Below are 19,890 nucleotides of genomic sequence, written 5' to 3'. Positions count from 1 at the left end.
CCTTATTTTATGAGCTCTTGCTCCGTGTCAAGTAGTTGAGGGAATGGCATTGTGGCAGTGGAGGGGTCTTACCTCACTGAAAAAGAGAGCAGCTCCTGTGAGCGACGTCGATACATTCACAAATCCGTTCCAGCACTGCATATATTTATTCTTTTGTATCCCAAAATATCCAAATGCATTAGAAAATCATGAGCGAAAGGGACAATGCATTTGTTTTTGAACTTGGATTCGTTTAAATGCGATAGCCAATCTAACAGTTAAATTCAATTCTGTCCTGTATGTCTATATGTACAGTTAGGGGTACATTTAAATATTAACATTGTGGATTTTGGCATAATTTTGAATATTTTTGCATGGTATTGCAGTTATTTCAAAGTAAATGAAATGATTTCTAACAGTTGATTCTATTCAGTAAATTTATCATAGGGCACTAACTGTTACTATGTAAAAGCACACCATAAAACACACACACAGTCTGAACCGTTTGTCCCATTTGGGGTTGTGGGGAGCCAGAACCTAACCCGGCAACACAGGAGGGGGAGGGGACACACCCAGGGCGGGACACCAGTCCATCACAAGGCACCCCAAACGGGACTCGAACCCCAGACCCGCTGGAGAGGGGGACCCAGCCAAACCCACTGCACCACCGCACCCCCCACTTTTGAAACTGCCACCCAAAAAATATAGAAATCAAATTTGCTCCTGAAAAAAATTTTGAATGTATATTCATAAAATGGTCAACCGGTAGTGTAGTGGTTAGAGCTGCTGCTTTTAGACCTACAAGTCACAGGTGTGAATCCCACCATCGGCTGCGCTACCCTTGAGCAACGTACTTACCCTAAATGGCTCAAGTAAAAATTAGCCAGCTGTATAAATGGGTAACTTAACACTGTAAGTTGCTTTGGAGAAAAGCATCAGGTAAACAAATAAATTTAATTATATTATCATAAACGGAACATCAAACAGGTACCTGTAGAGCGTTGCCCACTTTTATTTAATTCATATCCCGACGAAACAACAAGTTCCATCACGTGAACACTTTAGGCAAAGTTTCTATTTGTCCATTTGCCCAAGTTTGGGAAAAAGTATGTGTGTGAACGAGAAGGGAGGGAGAGAGCGAGCGAGAGAGCGAGAGAGAGAGAGAGAGGAGGAGGAAGTGAAGGACTGTAACCCTACAGCTGAGACATACCAGAGGTGCGTCAGATGCGGCGGACTCTCTCCGTATAACAGCAGGCGAGACAGAGAGGCAAAGGAGCGGCGATCTACACATGTTTCTGTGCGCCTGCCAAATTTAAAAGGCCCCCGAAGACTCCAAAAATGATGAACTCCCTTGCTACAGCTCTGTCAGACTTTTTCTTTGAGTATGAAACCCCCCGGCAAGTACTGGTGAGAAACAAACACATCGGTGTCGTGTGCCGCTTAGTTCAGCTTGCGGTTCTGGGCTACATCGTCGGGTAAGATTCGTTTTACGAACATACTTTACATACAAACGCTTCGTGATTCACAGTGTAACGTTTGTCTTTGTCACGGTCTATGTCTGCTATAAATGTACCTGTCCTGCTCATTTCGTATACTGTGCTCTTACAAACCTTCACTGCACCATATGTCCCTGTGCATGTACTTTTCCTCATGTTCCTCTAGTGACCTTTGGGGCCAGACAAGATGAATGTTGGTGCAGGGTGGGGTGTATGTTGACAGCGGACTGAATGAACAGATCCACTGGTGCAGTGTCCAAGATTCTCAGCGGGGTGTAGTGGGATGGCGCCCATTCTTCTGCAAAGAAAAGTGTCCAGATCTTTGACAGCTGAATGCTGTGGAAAGCTTCTCCACTTTGTTTCAGAACTTTCCACAGTTCAACGATGCCTAGACGTGGTAACTGGGGGTGGCGTGGGAGGGATTTGACTCCATCGTACCACTTCTTAACCTTCTTCTACTTCTTAACCTTGAGGTGTTCGGTTGTTCGCCGAGCTTGGCATTTAGGTTGCAGACGTTTCATCACCAGTCAAGCCCAAACCAGTCATCACCTTGACTGGTGATGAAACGTCTGCAATCTAAATGCCAAGCTCGGCGAACAACCGAACACCTCAACCATCAACCCGAGCTACGAAGACCACCAATATTCTCTGTGATCGTCAACCTCTTCGGGTCATTGTATAGCGGTGCTATTTTCTTGCAACGTGGGGACATTATGAGAACTGACCTCACCATGTCCACGTTCCAACTGAAATGTCTTCGCATTCCTTAGCCGTCATGTGTAAGAGCAACCATCAGACCCAACAGGTGTCTTGAGACCAACGCTGACCCAGTGGACCGTGCGGCAGGGCGTGCTGAACACAATATGTGTCGAAAGCATCCTTTGGCTTTCGCCAGGCATAAACTTGTCCAAATGTAGAAAAACAAACCATAAATGTAAAACAAAGACCTTTTTTTTTTTCTCTAGTGTGTGGTAGTCCAAGCGATGCCTTTTTGCACATTGGCTTTGAATATCGCTGATTTCCATAAAGCGGCCGTGAAACTCATAGCATACTGGATCGCCATGGAGTCACCACAACTGATGAGCGTATAGATATATTTTATACATACATATATTTACACATACATATATAGATGCTGTATATTTTATATTTATATGTAGACACTCATCATGTACCTTGCTTATACTGTATCTGGTCTCACATACTCTATTCATATGTACCTTTCCTGTACAGTTTAAATATTCTGAAATACATTTGTTATATGGCCTCCGCAAATTTACCTTATCTCGTATACTTTTACTAATCTGCACGATCAAGAAATCTGAATGTTGAAAGTGGATGCAAGATTGAGCATGTCTTCAACGCAAGTATTTCAACTATGCACTGAATCACCGGTGTCGAGTGAAGGTGTGCTTTACGCTGAGGCTGAAGCATCAGGTGTGGTGAACAGAACCATCTAACCCCACACACACCATCTGAAACTGCTTGTCCCATATGGGGTCGTGGGGAGCTAGAGCCTAACCCGGCAACACAGGGCGTGAGGGGACACACGCAGGATGGGACGCCAGTCTGGCACAAGGCACCCCAAACGGGACTCGAACCCCAGACCCAGCAGAGAGCAGGACCTGGTCCAACCTACTGCACCACCACACCCTGACTTTTCACAGTAAAAAGATCTCATACAGGATATATTTAGGTAATTCACAATATCTCAGTGTATATTTTGGATATAGTGCAAATAATACATGGCTAGTAACGACAATAGCCTCAGTCCTTCTTGCAGTGCTGTTATACATGTAGTAAATTGTGCGTATTGTGTTACTGCATCATTCTTTAGGAAGAATAAGGATGTGATGATTAAGGATTAAATGTTATAATTTAGCACGGTGGATGTGAGACCATAATGGGATTATGGGAACATTATCAGGAAAATTTACCATGTAGGGTGCATCTTGTCACCTCGTATAACTTCATATTTCTCCGTATGATATGACCATGGAGACCAGCGATGGGTCTGAGCGATTCCTATGATATTACTCCCATAATAGTCGGGATCCAAGAGACAACATGACAATGAGAGTTGAATGAAGTGCCCAAAGAGTCTTTTTGCCTTTCTCGAAACAGAAACCATTTAGATGTAGAGCAACATGCGAGACCCTCACTCTCGGCCACTTTAAATCATCCTTGGTTTTTAATATCGACGTGCGTACGACTGAGGCACCCGAGCTGGGACTGTTCGACCGTTTCACCCCGTTCGCCGCTCGTGCTGCTTTCCGAGTGGACAATCTTGTGATTGTATAAGTAACACACTGCCACCGATATACGTGCAACTTCATATTGAGTAGCTTGCGTTACAATTGTAGTTCATTTACTTCGAAGTCTGAGTCCTTTTTCCACGCGTTTCCATATTTTTGTGCACTCCTGTGCAATCTAAGGCAGTAGTTCCCAAACTTTTTGGGAGGTGACCCTGAATACCCTCCCATTCTGAACCTGGCAACCCGAAGCTCTGCTACATGCAATGTAATGACTAATTGTGGTACAATGTGCATATTCATATGGTTTTACTACGTTTGTTCCTCATGTACTGCGATATAGATCACCATCAGTGGGCTTTTTTTTACTGGGTGAGTTAAAAACAAATTTATTAATTTTATTAGCTAGGGGGTGCGGTGGCGCGGGGGTTTGGCCTATGGCTGCTCTCCGGTGGGTCTGGGGTTCGAGTCCCGCTGGGGGTGCCTCGCGATGGACTGGCGTCCTACCCTGGGTGTGTGCCCTGGGCTACCGGGTTTGGCTCCGGTTCGTTGGGACCGTGGTTTCGGTGTGCGGGGATGGTATTTCAGACCATCATAAGTTGCTTTCCATTGAAGTGGATCGGTGATTTTGTAAAGAGTGCTGGGGGACGGGAGGTGTCAAGAGTGACGGTGCACAAAGCGAGCAAGAACACGCTCACAGAGATCCCCGCAGCAAAACTCCAGATAAAGCACCCAAAACCATCCACGGAACTGCAAAGTCTCCAGATCTGTAAACCCACGATGACACGCACGTATGCGGTCGCGTGCCGAGGACCCGGTGTTACACAAGGCCGTCGGGGCTGCGGCAGGCGTCCGGGCAGCGGGACGCGCGAGTAACAAAAGAGCGAAGACGCGCACTACAGCAGATCGCAATCACACGGGCAGGAAGCCTTGCAGGAAGTCCCTTACAACTTTGCAAATATGTTGTGTGTGATTACTTATTTCGAAGGAAGGGGGATATTTTCATTTCAATATTTTTTCCGCTGGCTTCGCGAGAACTGCACCGTGAACAGACCCGGGGCGAGATTCTCGAAATGCGGCGCGTCGGCCGCTCCTCCGCCGCACAACCTCGGGGCTCTCGGTACGAGCGCACATCACGTTTCGGTACAGCTTTGCAGGCTACGTTCACATTTATTCATTTAGCGGACGCTTTTCTCCAAAGCGACTCGGCGTTAAGGTCACACTTCACAATCGTTTACCCATTTATACAGCCAGGTATTATTTATTTTTTTTTTTTTTAACTGGGATTTTACTTTTTAACGTAATTTTGACGTGCACATCGTGAGCACGGCGCTGACCTCGCGTGTGCTTTGGAGCACCTGCTGAATTGTTGCGCTGCTGCCACCGGAGGCCGACCTGCTCACCACCTGCCCTCGCAGCGCCTCCTACGACAGTTTCGTTCTTAACCCTAACCGCACCCACACCTGCGCCGAAAAGGCCGCAGCGGTGAGCGATGTTGACCGACATGAGCCATTCGTTCATTCGAGATTCGAGAGCTCACACGGACCCCTGCTACGACCACCCGAGATGACGGTCCTCGCAGAGACACCCCAAACGCTGATGGGGAAGTCAGCCGTAGGACCTGGGACGCGGTAAAGCGGGGGAATCCCGCAAGGCCCGTACGCTTACAGGCACCAGGGTGGCAGCAGGCGGCGTAGCGGTTAGAGCCGCCGCCTTTGAGCTGAAAGGAGCCGGGACTGAATCCCATCTCTGGCTGTAGCACACGGTATTTACCCTAAACCGATAGGGTAAAAGCTGTTCAGATGGGTAAATAAATGAACGATTGCGTTCCGGGAAAGATGCGCGGCAGGTGTCGCAGCGAGCGATTAGAGCCACCGACTCCGGATGGAAAGGACCCAGGTTCAAATTCCACCTCCTGCTCTAGTACCCCTGCTCAAAGTATTTACCCTGAATTAGCACAAAAAAAAAAAACACCCAGCTGTATAAGTAGCCAAAACCTAATAAGCTGCTTTGGAGAAACTCATTGAATAAATGGAATAATCCAGCAGAAAATATTAACATCAGTTCACATGTGAGAGAAGCACGCAGCCCACTTCTGATCTGGCCACGCGTGACGGACAGTAAGTAGCAAGGACTATCGGCTGAACGCGGTAAACGGGGTAAACGGTGCGCCAATGATTTTGCAAAGGAGACACTGTTTGTGGTGTAAGGAACTGTCAGGAAAACGTACGCTGATTTTCCGAGCCCCGTTTCAAGGTCCGCTTGTGATTTAATTAAATTAATGCTTTGCTCCAATTACCTTGTCCACGGTGAAATCCGCAGCTCAGATTGGGCCACCAGAGTGTGCTGACCTTGTGTGTGTGCCATGCGTTCTGTGTCAACGGAAAGCAAGCGCTCCAGATAGGGCCCAAACGCACAAAGGCATACTAATGAGAGATAAATAAATTAATCGGTTGACATACCTTATAACCAGAATTCCAATATTCACACAGCGCTTCCGCTTCATTTCCGCGTTCTTCCCACCTGTACATTGTTAACAGAACGGCAGGTTAGGTGCTCATGTGCTGCGTGCTGTCGGAAACACCGGGTGCTCTGCGTTTGCTTGAAAAAGGTCGGATGTCACGGTTTTTAAATGTAAATTTTTAAAGATTCTGCGTTGTGTATGTCCGCCATATAAAATGAGGGAAAATATTGTGCGGGACATGTGCCGCATTATCGTATGGTGTTGAAAGAGAGAGGCAGATTAGCTGCATGTGGCATTTGGAAACACCAGGTGTTGGGTGCTTAGTTTGGGGGAACAAAAAAAGAAAGAAAAAAGATGGGTTGTTAAATTTAAACTTTACGGATTCTGCTTTATATGTCTAGTCCTCTTAAAATGCTTTACATTTATGTATTTAGCTGATGCTTTTCTCCAAAGCAACTTCCAACAAACTCTATGTAGTGTTATCATCACCCCACACACCTCATTCACCGCGGTGACTTACACTGCTAGATACACTACTTACACTGGGTCACTCATCCATACATCAGTGGAACACGCTCTCTCTGTGTGAACCTGAACGGCATGTCTTTGGAGTGTGGGAGGAAACCAGAGCACCCGGAGGAAACCCACACAGACACGGGGAGAACATGCAAACCCCGTGCAGAGCGAGCGGGGGTCGAACCCACGTCCTCCCGTACCACCCAGGCGGTACGAGACAGCAGCGCCACTCGTTGTGCCACCTGTGCTTGGAAATCTTTGCAGTACATTCACCGCATTAAGAGATTTTCAGTTTTTCTCCCGACATCACACGCAGTTAACTGACATGTTGCTTTCAGCCGGAAGTAAAAATGAATGACATGAAACCTCCTCTTTGCGTCTCGGATTTGACGCGAAAGTAGAGTAAAGTAAGGCAACCTGGGCTAAATGTGAGGGTGCAAGCAGTCGGATGGGTTCTTGCTCTTGGCCAGTGGTCTTGCTAGATAATCACCATATTGTGGCTCACGTTCACTTTTGCTCTTAAAAGTGCTCACGCGAGTCCCGGAAACAGACAGAGTGGTTAAAGTACATTCAGGCAACGTATGAAATACCACGATATCACCGCATGGTATGAAAATGAGACATCACAAGAGGAGCCTGTTCCATCATCCCTCAATGCACGATGTCCTGCACCGCCATGCTATTGACATTTAGCCGCAGCTCTCCGTGGCGTGACGTATTCCTCATGTTTGGGACAGCAACGGTTTGCACATGACTTTGCAAATCCCCTCATACAGGACTGCCGGTGGGACCTATCCAAATATCAACCACATGACCAGCCTCATGCACAGCTCATGGTTTACGCTTATTCATTTAGCCGACACTTTTTTCCCCAAGCAATTTACAGCGTTAAGGTATTTACAATTATTTACCCATTTATACAGCTGGGTAATTTTACTGGAGCAATTTAGGGTTGGTACCCTGCTCAAGGGTACTACACCCAGAGGTGGGGATCGAACCTGCGACCTTTGGTCAAAGGCAGTAGCTCTAACCACTACAACACCAGTTGTACCTTGGGCTCTTGCTTCCCCCGTCTATTGTTCTTTACAAGCGTTTTTATCCAAAGTGACTTCTACTCTTTCCTGCAACGTAAGAACTGGCTGGGACTTGAACAAACATCCATCAGCTGTTTGCTTTTCTGCTTGCTTTTCACGTACCCTTAAGATTCTGTTTCTGAGAAAAGGTTTATCGCAACGAAGAATCTCTTACTCTCCCAAGTTTCCGCGAGTTGTTTCTGGTTTCCCATTTAGCCCTTTTTCGGGAGGTCGGGAAATTTCCGGCTGTTGGCTCTCCTGGCGAAAAGAAACAGAGCCAGAGCGAGAAAAGGAGACCGTTTACCATCATACTCCATCTTCCCTTTGGGTGAAAAACGGTTGAACGAGATGTGAGCATGTTTGGCACATCCCAGACATCTGCACCTCCGGTGACCTCAGAACGCCAAACAATAACAGTCACGCGTTACTGTGCTTAGTAGGGCGTCCGCGTGACGGGCGGGGAGTAAAAAAAATGTTACACCAAAACTTAACCCCGCTAGATTCCACCCGTAAGATGTCCCATAAGAACGAACGTCATCGCAGGGAAACGGAAGAATAATAGGACATCAGTTTGTCCCCTTCTCGTGGTAGATGAACAGACCGAATCGGCACGGCCTTAAAAACGAGCGGAGAACAACGCATGATGTCTCGGCTCATCCCTCGCGCGTCCGTTGCAAGTTTGTTGCCGTTTACGTCCTTTTACCTATTTATCTGATGCTCTTCTCCGGGGCGTCTCACAACAATGTAGCCCTTTATGAAGCTATCTGATGTTTTTACTGTATCGGTTCAGAGTAGGTACCTTGATGAAGGGTACGGCAGGTGGGATTCCAGCCCCGGGTCCTTCAGGTGCGAAGGTGGCGTCTCTAACCGCTGCGCCACCTGCTGCCCCCAATTTCATCGCAACTGGCTTGGATCCAGGGTAACTGGAGGAAACCTACGTACGAGAAAGGTCTAACGACATAGCGCGGCTCTGCCGGCTGCACCACGGCACGGGGTTGCCCGACCACACCCCTCGTGATCGGCTCAGCCGCGACCCAACGCGTCTCGATCCTTCTCGACACGGGTCCCTCGCCCTATGGAAACGGAGACCTGAGAGCGACCGTGTCGCCCCTGCAGGTGGGTGTTCCTGTACGAGAAAGGCTACCAGTCCACCGGCTCGGCCGTCAGCTCCGTCTTGACCAAGATGAAAGGCGTGGGCTTCACCAGGGTGAACGGCACGGAGCGCGTGTGGGACGTGGCCGACTACGTCTTCCCCGAGCAGGTGAGCGCGCCAAGCGGCTCGACGGAGCCGAGGCTTCGGCCAGATCTCCGACCGCGGCTGTTGACAGTCGCAAAAACAAACCTTGGAAGCGCGCAAACACTCGCGCAGCTTCGGTTTGAGGCTCCGGGCTGTTTGCTGCAAAATTGTTCCGTTTAATTTACTGCAAGCGGATCTGAAACATTTGGGGAGAAAATGTGAGAAAACCTCTCCCAGATATGTTGAATGTTGCTATGCGTGAAATGTCAACCTCCTGTGAAAGTTTCACCCGCTCAACAATCGCAGTGCGAAATATTATGTCACCATCACATTTATCTGACGCTCTCCTCCGAAGCCACTTAACGATTTAGCCATTTATAGAGCTGCGTAATGTCTGCTGCAGCAATTTAGGGTAAGCACCTTGCTCAAGGCTGCGACAGCTGGAGGCGCGACTTGAACCCGTGACCTTCGGATCCGTAAAGAGCGGCCGACACGGGATACGTTTCCGTGAAAGCAGCAGCTCTTTCCCGGAAACAACGAAACACACATTGGAACACTTTGACCGTTTCACACGAGTCTCGCCTATGGAACGGAAGAGCAAAAGGGGTCCGAGCTTCACGCACGTCCCGCGTCTCTTTCAGGGGGACTCCTCCTTCGTGATCATGACAAATTACATCATGACCGAGGGACAGAGACAGGGTACATGTCCAGAGGTACGTCCGCATTTTGACTGCACGTCTTCCACGATCCCCTTTGTCCAGAAAGGATATCATTTGTATGGATGGCTGATGAGCCCTCGAGCACCCGTGACCATATACTGGGACGTTATTAATATCTCACGCGCAGCCGTGACGGATCTGATCTTTGGTCATTCCCGTTTGCGGTTCGTTCACAGGCGAGTCCGCCACGCTCACGTCCGACCTCTCTCTCTTTCAGCCTTCGGACCAAGGCCTCTGCAAGTCTGACCGCGACTGTGATGAAGGGAAATTCAAACGTACGGGACATGGTATATGATTTTACAGCAGTATACGAATACACACACACACATTTGCTGAAGCCGCTTGTCCTAAGCGGGGTTGCGGCGAACCGGAGCCAAACCCGGCAATACAGGCCGCGAGGCTGGAGGGGGAGGGGACACACCCAGGACGGGACGCCAGTCCATCACAAGGCACCCAAATCGAGACTCGAACCCCACACCCACCGGAGATCAGGACCCGGCCAAACCCCCCGCACCCCCAATGTACGACTAGCCGCTGTAAAACTGCCCAGGCAAAGTTGTTGCCCTTTACTCTTCGTTTCATTTTCAATGACCAACTTTTCCAGCTACTCCGTCTGCCATACGTTGAGCTCAACTAAGCAAATAACTCTTAATAGAACCGCACGTTGCGCAAAGACCGTGAAGTTTTTATCCCGGTGACCTTGCACCCAGGGAAGACCAATGGATTATGCCCGATTCGGTGTATTTACCCAAGGTGGTGCTTTCTGCACCCTCCGACGTGCCCGTTTCGCCTCCAACATCATTCACAAATATTTGCCACATTCATTGCTGTCACAACAGACGGCGCTGCTAGGATAAACATACTGGCCGCTCCTCAGTGGAAACATCTCACGACAAAACCAACACGTTCCTTACGGTAAACGGAGCGTCAACATAAGAGCCCGCAGGTCCACGGCAGAATATCACGATGTGTCACGACCGTAGCACGCGAACATCCAGATGCAACCTTCTGCCGCACTTTCATAGCGCACGAAGCCCCCCGTTCCGTGCGCCCTTCTCCGACTGTAAATATCGCAGAACGATATTGGTAGATCGTCCATCCATCGCCAACAACCGCTTGCCCCGAGCGGAGCCTAACCCAACAACACAGGGGGCAAGGCCGAAGGGGGAGGGGACGCACTCAGGACGGGACGCCAGTCCGGCGCGAGGAACCCCAAGCAGGGCTCGAACCCCAAGACCCGCCACACGGCAGGGACCGGCTGAACCCGCTGCGCCACCCTGCGGACAGGTTTCAGCCTCGTAGCTCCTCTGTCCTGCAAAGGGCGGTGAACGTGCAAGGACGCGGGAGAAAAGGACAAAGGAATAAAAGAGTAATCATAAATATTTCACAACTACTTCACGTTTTTCTGAGCTGCTCAACTGTTACCATGTTTTGGCCTATAAGTGCACTGTCCTGGTCGAGCAGCCCGATTCGAGAAGGAAACATTTCTTAAACCTACCACGTCCGCACTCCGGGACTCTGTCCCCTCTGCTCGAGGGGCGACCGAGTATTCTCTCTGTAGCACACGGGAGCTCTTGAAGAATGAAGAAAGAGTGAAGTCTTTTCGTTCTTTCCTGATAAGATATACCCTGCAACAGGAGTAAAAATGAACGTCTTCATGGGTTCGAGTCTCAGGGCATCCGATCGTGTCGTAAATTTGTGGTTATGAACCACTAGCATGAGAACGTATGCCGTAGCGAGTAGTGCTGGTGTGCTCTTGTCTATGGGTCGACGTGTGGGTTCGAATTTGGATCACTCTGTGTGGTGTCTGTTCTCATGGGTGCGCTCCAAATGCTCTGGTTTCCTCCCACAGTCCAAAGACACATGTTCCATATGGACTGGTGACTCTAAATTGCCCATGGTGTATGTGATTACCCTGTGATGGACTGGTGTTCTGTCCAGGGTGTACCCTGCCTCACGCCTAATGTTCCCGGAATAGACTCCGGACCACCGTGACCCTGCACAAGAGCTGCGGTAAATGGAAATTCGGAGCAGTCTGCATCCAAAATGAGCCACTCATCTGTTTTTGAAATGATTTTTAAAATGCATCTTCCCTTTTCGCACAGGGCAAATGACCGGAAAGTGCGTTAACGAAACTGGAACTTGCGAAGTTTTTGCCTGGTGTCCCATTGAACATGACCGTGAAATCCCCAAGTAAGCGTTCGAAGACCACACTGGGGCGGAAAGCATCCGGCCCGGAGTACTGAAACCCTGACTCTGTAATAATTGCCGTGTGCAACAGATTCTCGAATCATTATCGGCGCACGGCTGCATTCTCGTTCTTTGCAGCATCAATAACGCCGGTTCTTCTTGCCTGCAGTCCGCCTCTACTAATGTCATCCGAAAATTACACCTTGTTCATCAAAAACTCGATTACCTTCCCGCAGTTTCAAGTTTTCAGGTAAGTCGCTGTCGACTTGTTTTCTTAAGAATTTCATTTTGTTTTTCAGCTAGGAAAGTCTAGTTTGTTATAGACATAATTGCCAGAGTCACAGAAAAAAAAAAAAACCCGTAGTATAATCATTATAATAATAGTTGAAGGCTGTACTGTAAATTCTGTTTGTCGTAGACTGTAGGTCCGTGTACGTGGTTGTGTCCGTTCGCTTTTCGATTCGAAATTGAAAAACAAAAATGCAAATTACGATGCCTTATTCATTTTTTTTTTTTTGGTTTTAAAAAATCAAAAATGACGAATTCATTGAAAAACCATTTTTTGCTCAAAATGGAAAACATTTAAAATATGCCTCATTTATGGTTTCGTGCCGCCTTTATTTTTTGACTTTTGAGTTATTTCACTTTGGGGTTTTTCTTGAACAACTCAGAAGGTAATGGAAGCCACACATAATGATTATCCATCAGGGGCTTCATCAAACATGCTGGACTCGCTCAGTCAGAGTTATTGATTATAAGTTGATATGATGAAAGCAGCAAGAGAGTGACAGTAAGGGAGGATGACACATGTCCTCCGAGAAAAATCGGCAGGATGTTACAGTTTCTATTTCTTAAGAACCTTATTACTAATTAAGCTCAGCTGTTAAAGGCACCGTGAAGTTCTAAGTTCTAGTTTTGGCTACTTGTTAGACTGGAAATATTGTGCACTTTTAGCCTGGCGTTCATCATATTTGGTATTGTGACATTTTGATCTGTACGCTTTGGAAAGAGAAAATTAATAAAGTCCTTTTCTTTTTTTGGGTGTGTGCTCAGAAACAATAAAAAATCAGTTTCTCTCACTTTTCTGCTTTCAGTATTAAATGGGGAAAAAAAAAACGAATGAACGCAACGTACACGGAGCGGGGACTTGATACACTGTATGTTTGCGAACGCTGGCAATAACGCAGCACACGGCAGGAGGAATGTGAATAAATCAGTGCCGTTTCTGCTCGGTGCCTTATTACGCAGCTATTTTGCGCATCTTCTGAGAAACGGACCTCGTTTCCCGAAAATGGGTAGGAAAGGCGGCCAAGGCCCAGGCCCAGGCCCATGCTTCACGTGTCGCTGCCTTTGCTGACTGTTACGTGACCCGCCTTCTCAGGCTGTACCATGCTTGTACCACAAGGTCTTGCCACACATGTGACAGGACTGAGCTTGCAGAGGCATCTGAGCGAAGCGCATCAGCTTGGATGCGTTCTCTCCCGTCACATCCACGACGCCCCTTTATTCGGCCGCCTGGGTTTCCTCAAACGCACCCCTCTTCCGCAGTTCTCGGTTACATTAGCATTTATTGGCCTCGTGGACTACGATTAAGAGCCGACTAACACCGAGCGAGCGGATGCGTGTCTCAAGGCAGGCACTCGGGGAGTGTGTGTCGCATGGCGCCAGACAGGAAATTCATCGGAGCTTGGAGGAGGAGCAGCAGCAGCGTGTGGGAGGTGTGAGAAACACCTGTGGTTCGAGAACAGGAACAGCAACTGTTACACGCTACTGTACGGGGAACAGCCGGTAGTGTATTGGTTACAACTGCAGCTTTCGAACCCAAAGGTCACAGGTTCAGATCTTACCGCTTAGGGCTGGAGTGCCCTTGAGCAAGGTACTTACCTTAAGTAAAATTACCCAGCGGGATAAACGAGTAAATAATTGTAGGTAGAGTAACATCGCGAGTTGCTTTTTGTTTTTTTAAAAAAAGTGTCAGCTAAATGGATAAATGTTTACATTTTACTTACCATCTGGCATTTTCCTCCAAAGCGACTTAGGGCGTTGAACTACTTACAACGATTTACTCCTTTATGCTGATGGGTCATTTTGACTGCATCAGTTCCTTGACAAAGTACCTTGTGTGAGTACCTCGATCAAGGGTAGCACAGCAGGAGTGGGATTCCAAAATGTGTCCTTCGAGTCCAGATGCTATAGCCAGTGCTCCGCCGGCTGCCCCGGTTACGATGAAATCTGCCAACGGGTTACAGCTGAACGTAACCCTGAAATACGGACACGGCTGCACAGCTCAGTGGAAAGCGCTGCCCCAACCCCAGTACTGCCAACTAAATGGCCCGGGCACCTCATAGGCTCCCGTTTCCTCCTCCCTTTTCAGGAGCAACCTGGTGGAAGGCATTGACAACAAATACTTAAAGAGCTGCATCTACAACGAAGAAAAAGACCGCTACTGCCCCATATTCAGACTGGGAGACATCGTGAAGCTCGCCAACTTTGAGTTCTCTGCGATCGCCAGAGAGGTGGGTATGCCGTCCTCGGAGCGATGAGAGCTGGATCCGAGGAAAAGCGGTTAAATCCCCTTTGGGTGGGAGCAGAGCCCCACGGGTACCAAGTAAGGGTACCGGGCAGAGCACTGGTACAGGGCATAACAAAGAGAACCTGTTAGCTGTGGTCCAAATGCTGGGAAGGGCTCTGGCGCACCACCCTTTAAGCATAATCAGCTGGGACTCTTTGTAAAATCATCATTAGTTCTAACTAAAAGCTTTAACTAAGCAGTAATTCAACAACAGTAATACACTCATCCTGTTATTCTGTCTGCCAGTATGTGATTTTTTCACTCATCCGGTCAGATTTTCACTTGTCTGGTCTGATATTGGGTTCGGTGCGATAAAGGGAGACTGCATTTGAAACCTGTGCCAAGCGGCTGTGTGGGAGAGACGGTTAGATGCAATGCATTGTGGGATCCATGTACCCACGCTCTCGCTTGTGTTCTGGCGTTCGGCAGTCTCGCTTGTGTACACATTTGTGTCTGCTTCCTCTGTGTTTGACCATTGACCTTTAATTTTCTAATTAATAATTTAATTGTGACATATGGCTTTGGTCTGCCTCGACCGAATCCGCTGAATCATCAAAGTTCTCCTTTATTCTATATACAGTGTTATTTATTCTATTTTAATGTGTTACACAGCCTTTTCCTTTGGAGAAATGAAGGAATTAATTTTATCCGGTTTTTTCATATTTGGTCAATCTTCTGGAATGAATTAGAACCTGCAGACTGGAGATAAGTGTAGAATAAGTGTATGAGCAACATTTATATAAATAAAAAAATTAAAAAAAAAAAAGCATGAACCTAATGAAAGCCATGACCTTCTATTTGAATGTGGGCAGGGAGGAACTATTGGGATCATCATCAGCTGGGAATGCAACCTGGACCTTCCCATCAAATACTGTCGGCCCGAGTACCAGTTCCACGGCCTTTACCGGTCTGTGGAGGAGGAGGAATCGGCCAAGGCGTCCGTGGGCTACAACTTCAGGTCCGTGCCACGGTTTCCGAGCGCACGTACGACACTGCTCTCAAAAAGCGCGGCCCGTCACCAACGAGCTCCGCTGCGATCGGATTTCAGGTACGCCAAATATTACATGGAGGGCGGCGTTGAGAAGAGAACGCTCATCAAAGTGTTTGGCATTCGGCTAGACATCACCGTGCGGGGAGAGGTAGGCCTGTTCGTTTTGCGCCTCCCGCGAGAGAGCGCATCCCTGTGACCCTCTGCCGTCTCTCGCAGGCGAGGAAGTTCGACATCATTCCCACTTTGACAGCAATAGGCTCCGGCGTGGGGATTTTTGGCGTGGTAAGTTACATTACTGCAATAAAATCTCTGATCATTAAATACATTCACATTTATTTGAGAAAATCTTGGCGATGAAACAATATCCTTCCATTTCACAATTATAAGAGGGTGTAAAGGATATGCCACCCAGTTTCCATGCTGCACGTTACGTGTACTAAACGAGGTCCATTTCCTTTTCAGGCGACTGTGGTGTGTGACCTGGTACTTCTGCATGTGCTGCCTAAGAAGAACCTCTATAAAAATATGAAATTTAAATACACCGTAAGCCAAGAGGAGGTGAGTTGCTTCCCGGAATCGGTGTTACGAACAACATCAAGAAAAGTGCAACTTGTAAGTTTTCAAAAAATGTCTTAACTTGTTAAATTCGAAGAGCAGGCACCCTGCCTCATGCCCTTTGTTTCTGAGATAGGCCCTAGACCACCAGGATCCTGCATTGCACAAGTGGTTATTGATAATGGAGGGAAACAGAAGCAAAATTTTTTTTTCCCTTTTTCTTTTTTCTTTAAATCTGCCACACAAGAGGGCAGCAGAGAAGCACCTACAATTTTGGCTGCAAAGTGACCACAGCAGCGGCATAGAAGCTCCCATCGCATAATTTTATCAGCTATGTAAAACATTTATCAAAATCCTGATTATTATTAGGGTGGTTAATATAAGCAAGGCTTCTTTATAAAGGAAAGGTGTGGAAAAACATCACGGGGACGGAATCTCCCCTTCATCACTGTGCAAACCGATGAATCCAAACAAAAGGCACGGTATTCTTGGAAAACGGTTCTCATTCAGATTAAAGATCCGGCTTACTCATCATAATCAGGTTCCGTACCGTTGAGCGTAAAATCTCGCACGGGCTTCTTAATTTGCTTGCCATGTGTCCCATCCTCTGAGAATACACTACACGCACACACGCGCGAGTCCGATGCTGCTCGCTGTTCTCCTGGCTGCAGTTGCCATGGCGACACAGACTTTGTGCTGCCAGAACTTGTGTATTCACTAACTAAATAAGTAAGTAAGTAAATAAATATATAAATAAATAAACGAATGTCTGAGAACAATTCTTAACCTGCAGCCTTCCCTCCGAGGAATGTCTTCTGGGTGAACAAGAAAGGAGCAGACCTGCCCGGCGTTCTGCATCGGAGATGCGATTCCAAATAAAATACGACTGCGTTACGTAACGTAAATGATCTTGTTTTTCCAGGAACCGGTTTTACACTCAGACAGGATGAAGAAAAACGGAAGTAGCCCATCAGAGGTAGCCTTCTTAGTAGCATACGCAACATTATTTTGTTTCCCCTGCAACTTACAGCCTTGTCCTCTCTATAATATTATTATTCCTTGGAGTAGTTCACAACCAGGACACAGCAGCAGGGTGGCCTTCAGCTAATAAGTCCACGTCCTTAACTGCAGCTCTACCTGCTGTTTTATCACTACAAAACAGTGAACCAAACAATCAAAAGATGTCTTAATACTGAGATTCTTTTTTTTTTTTCTTTTTCCCATTTTTCATACATCTAATTTCCCTACTTCTTTAATCCTTGTTCTACAAAGTGGGTACCTGTAAAGAATGTGGATATGCAAACGCTGACCACATATACCAGTGTTCACAAAGTTTGGAACCTCCACAAATTTTCATGTTTTTGAAAGTAAATACCAGTGCCATCTGCAGTGAAAAGATGACTGTAGGATGCTGGCCTTAGGGGTAGAGTTTCGAAGAAAAAGCCGTATCTGAAACTGGCAAATGAGCAACAGGAGACAGACGTTGGATGGTGGATCACTGGAAGTGAGCGTTATGGACAGATGAGTCCAAGTCTTCAGAAATGAACTTTAGGAACGGCAGTACCTTGCAACCCAAGGAAAGACCATTTACTTGCCTTCTTGAACAGAACAGCGGGTTCCGCCAGCGTTAACACAAGGAGAAAAGCTCCTCTACTCTATCATTAGGACCATTACCATGGTTTACCATTAGCACGCTGGGGTAATGGCTGCTGAAAATGGGGCTTTGCACTCATATGTGAAAAATTATTTAGAAATCAGTCATTTCAAGCACTAACAGCCAATAATAGTAATGTCATCTTGGCTACATTTTTCAATCAATTTAATGGTACTTTGATTTTTTTTTTTTTTTTTTTTTTAAAAAAAAAAAACAGTATCAATTCTTTGAAAAGCATGAAAACTTCTGGGCAATTCCAAACTTTTAAACAACAGCGTACCTTCATAACACACAATATTAGTGATCTCGACAGGTGTGAAACTGCCATATAATGAATTTAAGGGTAAATGCTACAAAGTACATTTTGACTCAAGAAATACTCACATGGTTTCCATGGCAAGGGAGGACACAGAGGTGGTTTGCCATTGTCTTCGCTCAGCTCAGCCATTGGTGCTACCTGCTGTGCCATTTTGACTTTTTGCCTGCTATGTTATACCTACATTATGCTTATATGCAGGTACAACATATTAGTAGCCAGATATTTTCATAAATATGTGTGTGGGAGTTCAGCGGCGAGACGCCGCAGACCAGCAGAAAGAAGAGCTGTCGCCTCATCAATCTGCCTCCCATGGCGGGTTCCTTTGAGCCGATGTGACAGATGGCATGAAGCTGCTCTCCCTTCTGCTTCCAGGACTGAGCCTCAGACGTAGACCTCAGCGGGCCTGGTCCCGCCGACCCTCTGGCACTGCACTTACAACAACCGGCACGGGAAATCCGAGGCAGACATTCCACCCTATACTGGACATTTGTATGCAGTAATATAAAGCTATGCACTTATGTTTGCATTTGGGAATTGCGTTAAACGACTACTATTTGGAATTAAACGCCATTATACCACTACGCTGAAAAGGACTCCGGTATCACTCTGGTCTTTGGTGGGCCAAAGACCATGGCAAACATACAAGGTATAGTTTTCCCAGTCAACGGCACAACCATGCCATAATGAATAGAGAAAATGCTTGAGCTGCATCCAAAGTGCCTTCTGAGTCCATTAAATGTGGCACAAATGGTACTTCAGTCCTTCCATTTGTCTTTCAATTGATCTGCTTTTTTGCTAAAACATCTGCTGTGGCCTACATATTTTTCTCAATAAAAATATAAGATCTGCCAGATGTTCATACAAATGTTGTGTGTTCTAGGTGATATCAGGTAAACACGCTCCTGAAACTTATATTTAATTAAAAACGATGCCTTAAAATCTACTCATTCACCTATTTTTTTTTTTTTTTTTTTTTTTTAAATTTTAATAGAAGTGAGCAGCATATCACCTCCCACCACTGATGGTCCAGAAATAGAAAAGGGGAAAAAAAAAAAAAAAAAAAAAAGAAGAAAAGAAAGCAGCAATGAGGGTCAGGATGTGGCGATGAATGTTTGTGTCAAAATGAACGCGAAACACGAACTTGAACATGATTACGAAAGAAATGTCCCGAATGAGGACTTCAGTCAGAGATACAGTTGGTGTAACTTTTCCGGTCTTTAATTATGTCTAGTGTACAAAAGCATGCAAAAAATAGCCTCTTTATATTGGTACATATTTACATTGCAACAGTTGCATTTCAGTACTGATTCGCCATGCTTTGTGGAACTGGACGACCTGCAATGTACATTCAGTAGTTAAGCAGTACAATACGCACACCCACCAAAAACATACCGCAACGACAGACACCCAAATCGCCCAAAGTCTGGAATAATCCATTATAATACATAGCAGCAGTGATAGCATTACCACGAGACTGTCTACACGCACACATACGCACACTGCTTCAGTTCCGTAGCCCTCGTATTCCTGTGTTAAGACAGTGCGTTTGTAAGATTTAGTCCTCCTTTCAATCTGCAAGAAACAATATTTTTAAAAAATTACCATCATTGCCCTTCCCATTAGACCATAGTAACGGTTTGGGTATGCTGAAGGGACGAAGTTAGCATAGTTGTGGTTTTTTTTTTTTTTTTTTTGCTAATTTATACAAGAATACAGCATACCAGTACAAACACCACCTAAGACAACATGTACTTAGAATAAATATAAGAGGTGAGAACAGGCGAGAGCAGTTAAAGCCAAGAGACAAAACAGGTTTACAGGTGCATAGAACATCACAAAGACTAACAAAATATTGCACTTAGGACAAATACAG

At 46.5% G+C, this 19,890-nt stretch overlaps 1 protein-coding gene across 3 annotated transcripts; it reads left to right on the top strand.

Annotated features, from left to right (window-relative positions):
- The first annotated feature begins 1,156 nt into the window (after positions 1-1,156).
- Positions 1,157-18,955, top strand: p2rx1 (purinergic receptor P2X, ligand-gated ion channel, 1). 3 transcript variants are annotated; one of them, XM_018741842.2, is made up of 13 exons: positions 1,157-1,454; positions 8,897-9,041; positions 9,659-9,730; positions 9,954-10,011; positions 11,842-11,929; positions 12,096-12,176; positions 14,301-14,442; positions 15,311-15,456; positions 15,547-15,637; positions 15,706-15,771; positions 15,952-16,047; positions 16,967-17,020; positions 18,390-18,955. In XM_018741842.2, exons 1-13 carry the CDS (start codon positions 1,318-1,320, stop codon positions 18,393-18,395), a joined length of 1,182 nt encoding a protein of 393 aa, XP_018597358.1. In that variant the 5' UTR covers positions 1,157-1,317; the 3' UTR covers positions 18,396-18,955. The 3 variants fall into 3 exon arrangements, with proteins under 3 accessions (XP_018597358.1, XP_018597357.1, XP_018597360.1); XM_018741841.2 differs by having other exon boundaries at positions 9,954-10,023; XM_018741844.2 differs by lacking the exon at positions 16,967-17,020 and having other exon boundaries at positions 9,954-10,023.
- The last annotated feature ends 935 nt before the right edge of the window (positions 18,956-19,890 follow it).

Source organism: Scleropages formosus, chromosome 25 (genome assembly GCF_900964775.1).
Source record: "Scleropages formosus chromosome 25, fSclFor1.1, whole genome shotgun sequence".
Taxonomy (NCBI): domain Eukaryota; kingdom Metazoa; phylum Chordata; class Actinopteri; order Osteoglossiformes; family Osteoglossidae; genus Scleropages; species Scleropages formosus.
Note: the sequence above shows the minus strand (reverse complement) of the source record. Positions and strands in the feature narration are given on the sequence as shown.

Bases quoted from the DNA above. Each gene is read 5' to 3' on its own strand.
- p2rx1 (XM_018741841.2), top strand. From the start codon at position 1,318: ATGATGAACTCCCTTGCTACAGCTCTGTCAGACTTTTTCTTTGAGTAT. The intron at 14,443-15,310 runs GTGGGTATGCCG...GAATGTGGGCAG, and splicing joins TCTCTGCGATCGCCAGAGAG to GGAGGAACTATTGGGATCAT. The intron at 15,457-15,546 runs GTCCGTGCCACG...ATCGGATTTCAG, and splicing joins TCCGTGGGCTACAACTTCAG to GTACGCCAAATATTACATGG.